The 15,299-nt window shown below is 28.6% G+C and overlaps 1 protein-coding gene across 1 annotated transcript in view; it reads left to right on the top strand.

Moving 5' to 3' along the window:
- Positions 1-15,299, top strand: part of LOC148239291 (uncharacterized) — a 126,949-nt gene that overhangs the window by 83,861 nt on the left and 27,789 nt on the right. Inside the window, exon 4 of the mRNA XM_088181402.1 lies at positions 5,579-5,719. Within this exon, the coding sequence (XP_088037528.1) occupies positions 5,579-5,719 (141 nt within the window). The remainder of the gene's footprint in view (positions 1-5,578; positions 5,720-15,299) is intronic.

Here is a 15,299-nt window from a genome sequence, read left to right on the forward strand (position 1 = left end):
ATGATGTTAAAAAATATATAAAACGCCATTTTTTTCATGAGGCCCGGAATTATTGTTTTTGCAGATTCAGGGTCGTGATGTCCTGGGGGAAACGTCACATCGTTACGACGCATCTTAACGTGTGCGTCATTCCATTAGCAGACATGCTTATTGTTTGTATAGTTGCCGCAACAGGGTCGTGTCGTGACGCATGTCGCATCAGTGCGTTCAAGCCTTTAATGTATCGCCCTTTGCCACCGTGTTGATTGATAGTTCGTTTGTTTGAATCCGCCGATAGTTATGAATCAGACCGTTACCATGGTTTCACGATTTAGCTCCCATCTGTCGGTTAGCGCCGTCTTGACGACCCTGTTCATAACCTTGAACCTTCTATCGTAGAGTAGTTTTTGTGTTGCTGTAAATTTGGCGAAGCGCCGCCTGCGGCTCGAGAGTTTTCTCACTGAGTTTTTCTTCCGGGGAAAAACCACTTCGGCAGGGCGCTCGTAGATAATTGATAATAAATGGCCTCGAGACAACGCAATCCTTTGGGGCGATCATAGTCGAAACAAATAACAATTGAGTTTCAGATCAGAGTATCATTGTGTCGAAGAAGTTGAGTTTATGTGTTTGTTGACATATATTATGTTCATTGTATTTGTTCTGAAAACTCTTAATAGGTTTATATAACTTGACAATTCACTTAAATCCGAAGTTTACATCATAACTCAAGTATTAAATCTTAGAACGTTAATAATAAATTTTTAATTTTCACTAATAAATTTCTACATATTGCTGACGACGAAAAGTATTCCATAGGACTGATCTGCATTGATCTTCAAATTAATATTGAAAATATGTTTAAGTAGTAAACCGTCAATCGCAAATTCAGAACCAAAAAAACAGTGTCGTATTATTGAATTATAATTTTATTTTTTTTAATACTGTTTTTATCTTGGCTATAGTTCATCTAAAAAACTGGTAAAATGGACAAAAAAATTAATAGTAGGTGTTTTTATTAAAGTTTAATTTTATTAGTAATGTTTATAAAAAAGTTATATATACCTTTAAACAAAAAATTATGTTTAAATTCATTCAAAATGTAGTTTTTTATAATTTTATTTAAGTAGCTAATTTTTTTCTGTTGTTTTTAGGTAAATGTTTAGGAAATCAAGATCAATGCAAGGGCGTCAAGAGCCAAAAATATATAAAAACCATCGAACAAAACGCAAAAAAACTTAAAATTGCAACTTTGATATTTAATTGCCTATTGATGTTACTCACAATGTGCTCAACTCTTCTAGCAACTGTTCTATTTTTTCGGACACATTTCTTTGGCTGCAACAATAAGACATTATTTAAATAAATTACCATTAGTAAGTGGTTTTCCTATATTTATTATTAAATGTGCTACAACTGACTTATTTTATTTTGGCGAAAATAAAAAAATAAAATAAGTCAGTTGTAGCACATTTAATAATAAACATAGGAAAACCACTTTCTAATGATAATTTAATTAAACAATGTCTTATTGCTGCAGCCAAAGAAATGTTTCCATAAAAAAATAACAGTTGCTAGAAGGGTTAAGCACATTGTGAGTAACATCAATAGACAATTCAATAGCAAAGTTGCAATTTAAAGTTTTTTTTGCGTTTTATTCGATGGTTTTTATATATTTTTGGCTCTGACCAAAAATAGTTGTAATAATAAATTTCGTTGTAAAATTTTCTGTGAGTTGTGAATATTAGTCTGGTAGTAAATATTGTAAAAACACTGTCATCTAATTCGATAACAAAATAAAATGACGACATTCGAAGTCCACTAATCCCATCTTTAATGGCTTAAATAATGGCATGATGAATATTCACAGGTAGTAAAATATCGCAAAAATCATTAAACGAAGCAATAATAAAGACGCTGTCGAATTATAACTGCGTAACGTAACAGTGAAAAACGAAGCAATGAGAGCACCACACATGGTAATATCTTGCAACTCCTTAACTCGACAGTTGGCCGTTTCATTAAAACGCATACTTTATAAAGATAGACTTTCTTTATACATTTTATAAAAACTATTTTTGATACTTTTGACTGGAGCTCCTGTGTTCATTTATGCACTTTGTTATGGAAACTCTCGAAATTTTTTTCTGATAATCGTTTTTGGTTATTTAGCAGCGTTTTAAATTGTTAGTTATTGAGTTATCTGTGAAAAAGTATCAATCTGGGACTGGTGCCGTTATAAACTGATAATTTAACAGTGCTCAAAAGCATCCAAACAATTTACGACACGTTATCTTTGTGGACCGATCTGAATTTCTTGTGAAAATGGACTGTTACAATTATTTTATATTTCAGCATTGGAATATTTTATATCTTGTCGTTTTATAGAATTTTATTGCTAGTGAAGTTTTTTTAGCTGGATAAGAGATTTACATTAGAGATTAGAATTACGTTTGAGAAAAAGTGCAATTTTTCTCTTTATTTTAATAATATGTCCTTTAAGATGCTTATAAGTTTTGGTATAATCAAGTAGCGATTCGCGTTCTTTATAACTTTTAGCTCATAGCTATTTAAAAACAGGATCCATAATCTATATGATGGAATTCAGTTACTATATTTTTTATATCCCAGCAAACAATAAGCAAATACGATTCAATTTATATTATTATTTTACTTAACTTCTCTTTATACATTATTTCAATTTTTATATATAATTATTAACATGAAATTATGCAATTATTTTTACAAAATATTTATAATATATAATAGATTAAGAATATAAATATGTAACATAATTCTAGTATTGTGTTTTACTGTTGTACTGTGTTTTTCTTTGTTAAAAAGAAATAAGGTTTACAACATTAAAAAATATTATCAAATAGTATTATAATTTATTTATTTAATAAATAAACTATTTGTATTAACTAAATATTTTGTGGGTCCATATATTATGTATATATTTTTACACGAAATACGCAAACACAAGCATTGTTTTTTTTTCGTAGAAAAAACAATAACAAAAATATATTTTTTTAGCATTAAATATTTATGAAATATCACGTAACGCGAAAAAATCATATTCGATGTTTTTCTTATTCATTTATAGGCTTTCGCTTTAAAAAATTGCGAACAAATTTTAAAACTCAACATTTTTTACGTTAATGTCTCGCGAGAACGTTTACATTTAGCCTGTTTGTCACACGTGTTTCCAGTGCGATATCAAAATTTACATTTTTAAAACTTTACCGTTGCTATTGTAAATTTACAAGAGTAATTTTGTAAGCAAATTATGAATCAGCCGCGATTAAAACAAAAAAAAATTCAACGCAGCGTTTTCTATTTTAGGTTTGATGTAATAAAAATTTAATATTACGTGAAAAACTCAGTATTATTAGCGCTATAAATCTACCACTATAACATGCGTTAGTTTAAGTATCATTTTTAAGAGCAAGGGGAAGTTCTTTCTACACGTGAACAACGTCCGCGAAAATTCTTCAAAAATGTTATGCGTTATTGCAAGGAATGCTCTTCATTTTGATGATTATTTTTATTTTTTGTATTGTTTCATGATCATCGTGATGCATTATTAGGCCACGATGATCTTAATTTAATATAATTAAAATTATATGATCATGTGTATTGATAATACCAATATCTTATTGATTGTAAACTGTGGCTGATATTTATTAGATCGTGATGATGTTATGAACTTTAGTGATATTTTATTAAAATCTCATAAATTTGATATTAGTTTGTTGTGGTATTGCTTCGTAATAATTTTGTGTTTGAGTATGGTAATATTGTTTGTTGGAGAGTATCTTTTCAAAACCCTGCAGGCATTAAGGATTAGGTAATATTGACTGCCTTCTTATGTATGACTTGGAATTATCTGTAGTTGTGTGCTTATATATAGTTATAATTATTAAATAATTTATTTTAACCCCTAACCTTTAGAAGTCTAAAGGCATGTCTGCCAATATTTTAAATATTTTTTTGAGCCACTTTAAATGAAATTTCCAGTAATTTATTTCATTAGTTACTTACTCAGTGATAGATCTATTAATATATGAGCCGTTATATTTGAAAGTGGGGCAAGTCCATATTATGTTTTTGTTGAATAATTAATGTTTGAACTGATTTAAAAATATTAGTTAACAATAATAGACTTATTTTATATTGTCTACGATATTTTTTTTATAAAAATTACATATGCAATAATAGGCTCCAACGGACAATGCATTGATTTTATTTCCTGTCTTCAAGAGTTTAATTGTAATAAAAAAATAGATTGATTTATTTCTTTACTTTTCTGTTTTATTTCAGCACTTTTTTTTTTGAATAGGTGCATTAAGCAAAAAGCTTAATAATATTTTAATCAAAGAGAGAATTATATACATAGCACACAACAACATAAATACAACATAACAAAATATCTAAAGGAATATTAGTATTTTTTTTAATTAAGAGCGTTCGACAGCACGATTTTATTTTTGCCTTCTGAGAAGGAATAATTGTTTTTTGCGCGCTCCTATTGCTCAAAATTCGGTTTAGATGTTGTTTTTGGAAGTCGTATTTTAATTATTAATAGTCAAATAATATACGCTGGATACCCGACCGTTCACACTGCGACGGCGATGTCATGATTTTATTGCTTTTGACGTAGATTTTCGACTTCTAAGAAGGGATAATTGTTTTTGCGCTCTCCTATTGCTCAAAATTCGGTTTAGATATGCTTCATTTGATTCTCACTTATTGTAAGTTGTAATATTGTTATAAAAAATCCTAATATGAACGCTAGACTCTGGTCTAACACAAGCAATAAAAAAATACGCAAGGGAAGAGTTGTAACATACAAATGAACAAACAATAATATTATAGTGTTTGCATGGAAGGACAAAAAAAATCGTCAGGATGTGGACGTCAAATAAGCACTATTCCCATATAGTAAATTCATATATTATGTAAAAATAACTGGTGAAGGAAAAATTAAGGAGATGTTTAAAAACGTAATATATAATCATATCTTTATACGGAAGATTGCATCGAGAAATATCATATAATGGACAAATATAATCACACATAAAGTATATAAATATATAAGTGATGTACATACATAAATATATATCAAAATAATATAAAAAAACATTAATAAATTCCGAGCGATTAAAAATATGTTGAAAACCATTGTGTGTATTACAATAATGAACAATACGTAAAAATATATTTAAAAATTAGCAATTTAAAAATCATTGTCAATTCATGAAATACTGGACGACCTAAAATGGTAAGCAATCAAGAAAAATTCCAACGTCTGGAATCACATGATATAATTAAATTTAAACAGATGAAGTAAATAGTTTTAGTCAAAAGATAAAAATACTGAAGTTGTAATTGCGTCTTAACGTTGCTCGGTCGATTAAACCAGATATTTAACGTGAACAATTTTGAAGCCACAGTTTTATGTAACGAAAGCCTTTTAAGCTCTCGACTCGGACCCCTTGGGCGACGTTGTAATTTGCATATTTCTTAACCAACTTTCTTCATCATAATATTACATAAAATGTGCATTTTAATAATAATATTTTCTATTTACTTTGTGCAGACGTCGGCTGGTGGCCAGTGCTCGCTAACAAGATTGAAGTGGGGCTTCAGGAAATAGGGATCGCACCGCGTCACATCTACTGGGAGAACGAGGTGCATCCCAAAATGGCTTTGAGAGGACTTCAGAGCACACACGCGAGAGGTGAGTGTAATTAGAGCTAAAACTTTCCGGAGGAAATCGTGCGACCGCTTTTTACACACCCCCTAGAGTACTACTGACTTGTGATGCTAGTTGGGATCTTAATTAACTAGAAACACTAATGCATGCACCGGTAAATAATGTGATGAAGTATAATGCTAATTATTCTGCAATAAATTTGCATTTTCTCTTACAAAAACAGGATAATTAAAATGCGTCATTAAAATTCATCTGTCTACAATAAATACAATAAAAACAAATTTATATTTGAATTATTATTATTCATTATTCTGTGGCGGTTATATGTGACATATTTCATAAACCATTTAATTTTTCTTTGTTTTTGGACTCAAGATTATAATTATAGATTTTTAAATGCAAAACGTATTGAAGTTTTGATATCATAATAACACATTATTTTATTTAATTATTCTCAGGTGGGTACATACACCTATTTTATTTTTATTGTAAGCTTTTATCAAATGTGTAAAGAATATTTATCCATTTCCAATGCATATTAACTTAAAATTCTAGTAGATAAATTAGCTCTCGACTTAATGGGTGTCTTCAGTATTGCGCGAATCACATAATAGCACATCCGCTTAAAATACTACTCTTTGTTTGGAAAGGACGCGCCTTAAACAATACATTCTACCCAGGGTCACCAAGAGCGAACCCGGGCCCTGAGAAAATAATGATTCTGGGCCTCATAACAAAAATGGTATTTTATATATTTTCTAACATCGTGATATAATTTCTTTAAAAAATAATAATAGGTACGAGCTAACCCTTTATATGATACAAATCAATATAACATATTTTTTGAAATCACATATAATGCGAAATATTTTATTTGGTAATTAAAAATTTAATAAAATATATGCCGACATGATTTTATTGCTTTTGGCGTGAATTTTTGCCTTCTCAAAAGTGATAAGTGTTTTTGCGCTCTCCTATTCACCAAAATTAGATTTGAATATATTTTAATCAATCCTCTTGTATTAGAAGTGCATAGTAATACCGGTAAGGATAGCTATCATATTTTTAAAACATAATGTAATGTCGAAATTCAGACAAATTGTGGAGCAATATGTGAGATGCGATATCTGTCTGTACTTATTCTTCCGCTTATTTTACCCTTTAGAGATGAGTTGCCTTAGTTTGTATTTTGGACTTGACTTAATAAAAGTTCTTTAAATTTAAAACTTTCACTGGGTTAAATTTGGGTTTGAACAGCAAATGGACGTTTCGCAACTGTCAAACTGTCAATTTTCACACATATTTTAGAGGAGCATATTATCGCCTATCAATTAAATTATATTTTTGCTTGTAGAAATATATATATATATATATATATATATATATATATATATATATATATATCTATTGGTGAAAATGTATTTGAAATTTACTAGTGAAAATATAACTTTACCAAAACATACACATTCACTTTAACATTTATACATCGGATGTCATTAAATAATGATAGTATGTAAATACATATATTACTACATATAGAAAAGTTGAAATCATATAATTGCACTAGTACCTGCTAGAGAATTTATATTTTCACTGGTAAAAATATATATCTACCGGTGAAAATGTATTCTGATATGATTTAAATGAAATTAAATATTTTCGGGACAGATTCGAGACAGTTTTTTCTAGATTTTCTTTTAAGAATTACCATAAATGTATTATTTATTTATTTTTCTGCATTAAATCTAGTTGTCAAATTATCGATAATAAAATCTATAAAAACATTAAATTATTATAAATCAGCTGGTGGTGTTGTTGATTTTTATTTAAACCTTTGCTTCTACCATAGGTTTTTACTGCTTTTTCATTCGTTGAATATTCCTCTTATGTCTAATATTTTTAAACGTTCAAAAAGCAATAAAGGCAACAAATATTTGCGAACAAATTTTAACACAAACGGAGCCGTGTAAAAAACTACAATCTATCCTTTGAATAATGATGTATGTTGTGAAAATACTACCTAAAAACTGGGTGCTTTTGAAGGCAATGTTCCGCCTTTTTAATTTTTTTGAATAAATAAAGAAGGCTGAAAGAACTTAATTTTCGAACAAATATAAATTCTATAATAAGAAATACAATTTTTTTTAAATGCTATTTTCACACAAATCTAAACAATTTAAATTTCCAAAGGTAGCTAAGCCTAATTTCAAGTGAATAATTTACTAATAATTTCGATTCAAATTTAATTAAATTTTAATTATTATATTAACATCTCCAGAATTTAAACAGATATACTCTAAATATTTAACACATTAGGTTAAGCTTTATTTTGATTATTTAATAAAATTTGTAAAAAAAATTATCAGCGCGGCCAATGGTCTTGACAATCTTGGCAACTGACGACAGACTAATAAAAATCGACTGTCGCATTCGTCGATCGTTAAAATCAATAAACGCCAACTCTTGCAAAAATATAGTCCTTCATCAATCACTCGACTATTAATATGCGATCAAAAATGTTTGAGGAACACCTGGTAGCTTTCAACGGAAAGTTGCGTTCCACGGAACATAATTTGGAAAACCCTGTTCTGCTATAAGTTTATAGAAACGTAAATTTTACCTTTATTCTGTTTTAAAAGTTAGTTATCTAAATAACATTTGATTCTGTAAAACCATTTTTACATAATATTCTTGTTATTAAAATGTTCTTCAAGATGTAACAGTCTTAAAAGTAAAGTCTTTCTTATTCAGGTACATATGTATTTTGTGAATATGTCTTGAAAGGCAAATAAAATTAGACAATTAAAATAAAACATCCATTCGTATTTTGAAGAGTTACACTTAACTTTAAACAATGATTTTTTTACTTATATATATTGAATGTTTCCAAATATGTATAATTAGTAGTTATCAGAGCTTTTGTTATTTATTTTTAAATATATAATAGATTATTATGTGCAAATATATTGGTAACCATAATATACTAGAATAATTTTGTAGCGTTTCAAATTTTGACGTCGGATAATGACCCATTGGAGTGGAAATTTTGGTGATTGGATTAACAAGCGGATAGCTGTAACCGGTTGCAACGAATCGGCAAATGATAATGCAATTTGATCGTTTGATTTCCATGCTTTTAGCTTTAATTTTTTTAAATAACGATTTTCATCCAGGCTGTGTAAATTCCACTTTTGTAAATTTCAATCTGACTGCAGCCACGCTTTTGTCATATGATACATATATACATACATGTATGAGTACAATATTGTAGTTTATTGAGAATGTATGTAATCTAGGCATCCTATAGAATTCTGCGCTTTCCATGCAATTCTCGAGAGGCTTAGGAAAATTATTAAGTTCGGTACATAATATTAACGTCCAATATCGAAGCAAACATACCAAGCGCTATTGATATATTTAGATAATATCTCGATAATATCCTAATAAAAACAAGTTAATTCTGTGTATGTTTTCAATATTTTTTTACTACTAGTATAAACGTATTTTAATCAGTAATAAAAGCTGTATTAGTTTTTGCCTATATTTGTTTCTTGTATCAGATAGGGCTGGCGATATATATAGCGAAATTTTTAAAACTAATTATAATTTTTCTAGTTATATTATTATTTTATTAACTAAAATGATTGGCAGTAGCAGTAACAGTATTTTATAATCTTTCTTGGCTTAATTTATGGCTCATATTCTGCAGTTCTGCCTATTTAAAAAACCTTTCAGATAAAAATATGCTTTATTACTAACTATGAAGTGATGAATTCATTATTATTATTGATTTAATAAATCGTAGTCAAATAGCAATCGTTTTTAAAAATGTTTTAAAATTTTAAGAGAAACAGTTTTAAATCCTTTAATCCTAGTTGTCTAAAATTCTATATGTTTGATGTTAACATTCGCTTTATTTTAGACAGAATGTAGTCTTTTGGTTCGTTTTAAACCGCTTACTGCTCCTTGCTTCTTTCAGCGACGAATCATGGACCCAGTGGGTGGTTTTTGTACATAAAAACGACGATGATAAGCTCGATGTGATATATGTGTTATAAAAAAAATGTTAAAAATAGAACGCTTATAAATTTGCTAGCTGAATAATGCTACCTTTCATGACAAATGTCCCAAATGTGTTTTACACTGTATTTGTTGAAAAATCAAGAGAGTGTGATAAAGTAAAAATATACAAAAGTCCGCAAAATATCTCGTAATTATTTTATTTTAAAGTTTATTTATGATACCTTTATTTATTTATTAAACACAGAAAACACAGTAATTAAACACCTTTATAACTTAATAAACATATTTAACGCTCGCTTATATTATGTGTACTTCTCAACCATTTAGAAAAAAATCTAAAATTTATTCAATAAAAACCCCGATTAGGATCCTATTATTCCGAATAATTTTTGCCTTGTTAGTTTATTACCGTTATTTAGTAAAATATTTAAGAAAAGTATTAGTGTTTAAAAAAAAATTCCGCAAAAATCACTCGACAACACATCAACATAATAATTTGACGAAGCAAATATTCCCTAATTTTATTATGATGAAGAGTATGGGCCGTTTGGTCTATTAAACTCAATTTGACAGTTGCGAAACGTCTTTTTTCTGTTCAAACCCAAACCTAACCTAATGAAAGTTCTAGTAATTTTATTAGGTCCAGTCCCATAAGCGGGAGAATAAATACAGACAGACATTTCACATATTGCTCCATAGTTTGTTTGTATTTCGATATTACACGTTTTAAAAATATGGTAGCTATCTTTACCGTTATTATTATGCACTTCTAATATAAGAGGGCTGATTAAAGTATATTCATACCGAATTTTGGTTAAAAAGAGAGCGCAAAAAAGAATTATCTCTTCTCAGAAGGCAAAAATTCACGTCAAAAGCAATAAAATCATGTTGGAACCTCGCAGTGGAAACGCTCGGTAACGAACGTTTTATTGTTTTTTACTATATGGAAACACTAAGCAACAAAAAAAAAACAGTTTAATTATTAGATACATATTATGAGTAGATTTTAATTAAATCTAATTAAAATATTTTGCATAAATATGATTTCAGAATTTTTATATTTATTTGTATCATAGTAAGGGTTAACTCATACCTATTAATATGTATTCAAGAAGTTAAAAAATATATATAATCCTATTTTTGTAATGAGGCCCGGAATTATTGTTTTTCCAGGGCCCGGGCTCGCTCTCGGTAGCACTGCTGAAGACCACATATCAATGGCTTCAGATATTCAGCTAATATACTTAAATTATTACTCAATTAATAGCTTTTTTCTTATCCTTTTTTACTAAAATTATAACCACCATTTTTGGTGGTTATAATTTAAGTAAACAGTACCACCAAAACGAAAATGTTTATAAACAAGTATCATGTTTTGTTTGTAAAATTATCATTATTATTATTGAAATAAACGTTTTGTATTTAAAAAATAATATCAATGCATTCCGTGAGTCTTTGAACGAATTTATTAATTTATGTGTTATGGTTTCTGATTGACCAATCTTTCAGTAACTGTTTTATAAACAACAGCTCTAGATACTTCTTAACACTGTTCGCTAAGCAATAATTTTGCCATATATTATCATCATTGTCATGTACGGAAGCAAGTCAGCGATGAATTTTATCATCAGTTTTGTCTCTCGAAGAATGGGTTTGGAAATTGACACAATCATTTTAAAGCTGCAGGATTAGGGATTGACGTTTATTTTAAGCACACGCTGTGTACACAACGTCGCTGCAAATAAGGTCTTTTTTACTTTTCAACTTCACGCGTACCCTAGCGAAAATTTAAGTGTTTACCATACAGAAGAAAATCGCTTTCATTTTTACTAGCTTTGCATCTTTATTTTTTGCCAGTTTTGTTTTTATTTATTAACCGTAAATACAAGTACGTACGTTTGCGTATTATATTGTATGTACGTATACATATTTCAGCAAGTTATATTTTAAGTAAATATTTCAAATACATTAAATTTGCTGAATTGGATACCACTCTGTGGAATTATATCGAATACCATGAATTGCAATTATTGTATCGACTGCGCGTTTGATGGCGCGAGTGATTTCAATCATTCCATATTATAAGCTATTTTCATGTATATTTTCATATATATCTCCTAATGTATGTATATATTATGTACATTGTATTTATTTATTTGTATATTTACTAATGGTTATATTTATTTGTATATGTGAACATATTATTTGCACATGGATTGAGGTCATATTGAATTGAAGGGACGTACACTCAAATATTGACTTGATCCACTGGTTGATATATTATAATTAAATTTTAGCAAGAAATAAATAATATAAATTGCTTGAGCTAGCTGCTAATTTATGTTATTGCTTTTATATTAAAAATTATAAAAACCATATGGTGGCAAAATTTATTGGTTTCCGTATATAATATTGTATAAAAATATTTATGACAAAGCTTAGTTCAAAAGTGCTTGGTTATCGATCAAGGCCAACATACTTCACCTTGTCGCTTTACGATGCCGTAAACCAAACAAAACCGAATAAACCGTAAAATTTAAACCGAACATAATTGTCATTTTTATCGCTCACGTTTCGTGAATTTCGCCCCTAGCTGAATTCACGTGCTGCGTAAGAAAGATGATGCGTCCTAGGTGATATGCTTTATGTAATATAAATTTTAACACCAAGGTGGTATTTGCAGACTATCCGCAGACTTATTTGCTGAGTTTTATATATTATAGAATACTTTGTCATGAGTAAATATGAACGTCTTTTACAATGTGTGATACATTTTTCTTACATTGGTTTAAGTGATCTATCAAAATATTCGATATTAGGCTTTCGGCATACGATATATTATGTGGCCGAAGTACTGCAACATCAATAATGACATGTGAGAATTATACTGTTGTATTTTAAAAATCAGATGTAAGTCTAGTAGCAATATAAAATAGAATAATTTTATTTTTCAAAAAATATGTTAAACGAAGTATTTATCTTTCGCTGGTTAAATGTATTTAATCTATCACATTCTTGATATACTTTTATACCTTTTCATAATCATGCAATTTGAGGGAATGTTACAAAAAGTCTTATTGCTTTGGAATTTAGTCTTCGACTTTGTAAGTTATTTATGTTTTTTGATCCTTATTGATTTTAAAATATAATAGTTAAAAAAAACGGTTAACCGAGTCAAAAATTCCGGTTTTTGTTTTCTTAAAAAAATACCAAAAAACCGGCTAATCAGTTTAAAAAAAATAAAAACGGTAAAAGCCGATTTGAAAACCCTACTACAAGATCTTTGTTATAAATTTCAACTATTGAAACAACCTTTCTCCAACTCTTTCTTGATTATGTTACCTGTAGTGCATCTAGTCTATGATTTTACTTCTGCTTCTCTTCCACTGCACGCTGCCTACCACTAATAGTTTCTTCATTATCTCACTCTCTGTGAGACATATTCCTTAAGAATCAGAGAGTACGGTCGAAAGTTTGTTTCTTATATTTGTTTCTTTCACTATGAAAAGTTTGCGCACATGTCTGTCTATACTCTATGGTATTTTCAACACCAATGACACATGTTGACCTGCTACCTTTATGAGAAGACTATGAGAAGACTAGAATACTTATAATACAAATTTTCGTGGTTATTAAATATCTTTATATTTCCATATTTTACTTAAACATACCATCGCACTTTTGATCATTGCGATAAAACAATGCAAAAGACAAATGGTGTCTGGAACTCTCGACTTTTTCGATGAATTCGCTTATATTAAAAATGTGCTCTCATATACCTTTCCCTTCGCTTCTTGGGTATTTGCCAACTTACGTATTGATCTAACCATTATTTTATAAACTACGTATAACATTATCTTGTTGTTCTGTAATTATACCGTTTCTCAGTTAATCCCTTTTTATGTAAGACAATAAATAAATATTATTTCTAATAATTTTTATTTACTATTATTTGCGATATTAATCTCTATATGATCGATTATTTAATTGTATCGCCTTTTTATAATTCAGAACAATATTTTTTAATTTATCTAAAACTTCATAGATTACACAGCATAAAATGACATTTAAAGTTGCTAGCTATATTATGTTGCTGTAGAATGTATGTATGTATATTCAATCAAATAAATGTAAAGATATTTAATACAAATATGTGTATTCATTAAATCCCGTTGAATTGTAGTTATTTGGTTTTTCGCTTCAAGAGGCTTTAATCTTCAATTTTCTATAGCTTAGTTAAAGATGAATGCCTATTTCGTAGTATTGCAATGTTATTATTAAGGACTAAACCTTATATTGAAAGGCTGTCAGGTTAATTTCCTTGCTGCACTTTGATTTTTTTTAATTTGTCACTTAAAACTTTTTTCCTGATTTGTAGAGATGTACAAAAGTCACACCGATCCACAAAAGGATAATAAGTCATTTAAACATTTATTTGGGAAGGTGCTCTTTGTATTGGGTCACTTTGTACATTGAAATGTACATGCTGTAAAATATAAAATAAAATTTCATCATCTTTTAAGGCTCTGAATTAAATATTTTCAAAAAAATATTTTTTTAATAAAAAATAAAAAGTCAGGATTGAGAAGGTTAAATTAATTGCTTGGTTTTGAAGATTTAAAAATAAATTTTTACTATCGTATAGAACTGTATGAAAAAAAATAGATTTTTTTTTATAAAGTGGGGGTGAATGTTAAAATTAAAAGTGTCATAGCTTTGCAAAATGAAATTCTACTGAAAAATGTCGTATGCAAAAAGTGTTCAGAAGCTTAATTTGCATTTAAAATTTTTTTTTTTTTAAAAACAAGTCCTATGGTAAATTGACCGGGCCCCCATACGAGCTTTTATGCGACTTGCCATATAGTTAACGCTAGTATTTGGTTCCTTTTAAAGATATAGACTTGAATTTTTGATTCAAAATAGAGCTTTTAAATATACTTATGATACCGTTTAAAAATACAGTTGAAAATTAAAAAAAAAGTTTTTTTTTCCAAAACACGTTTAGTGTTATGAGCCGATCGACCCACCATACATACGCTTATAAGACTTGCAATATAATTAAGGTCAGTGTGAGCTTATTTATACATATTTAAAGTTTAATTTTGGTGACAGAATAGAATTCTTAAACACCCTTTATATGTTTGTTAACAAAATCAAATGTGTCAATTTTTTGCAAAATGGCGACAAGTATAAAAACTTAAACACTCGTAACTCAGTAGGTTTAACTTATAACGAAAAGATTGCTATGTATGAAACGTTTAAAAGCCTAAACTACATCTAAATAAGATATAAAAAAAATAGTTTTTTGCTTCAAAACAAGCGATGTATCAGTTCGATCGGACCCCCATACGAGCCATTTTGAGTTAACGCTCTTAACATTGTACCATTTTTTTATGATTATGCTATAATTATTGTTTGTGTATTAATCATTGTATGTATCATAATGGTTACAAAAGCTGGCTCTTTTATATATGAAACTTCGAAAAACGGATATCCCGCATGATAAATAACTTAAAGTGAACATAAATCCATACGAAAGATTATTTTTATGAATGTTATGTTCATATGAAAAATTTATTAA

This window comes from Plectrocnemia conspersa, unplaced genomic scaffold, assembly GCF_051122295.1.
Source record: "Plectrocnemia conspersa isolate PC_06_02 unplaced genomic scaffold, ASM5112229v1 ptg000001l, whole genome shotgun sequence".
NCBI classification, from domain to species: Eukaryota; Metazoa; Arthropoda; class Insecta; order Trichoptera; family Polycentropodidae; genus Plectrocnemia; species Plectrocnemia conspersa.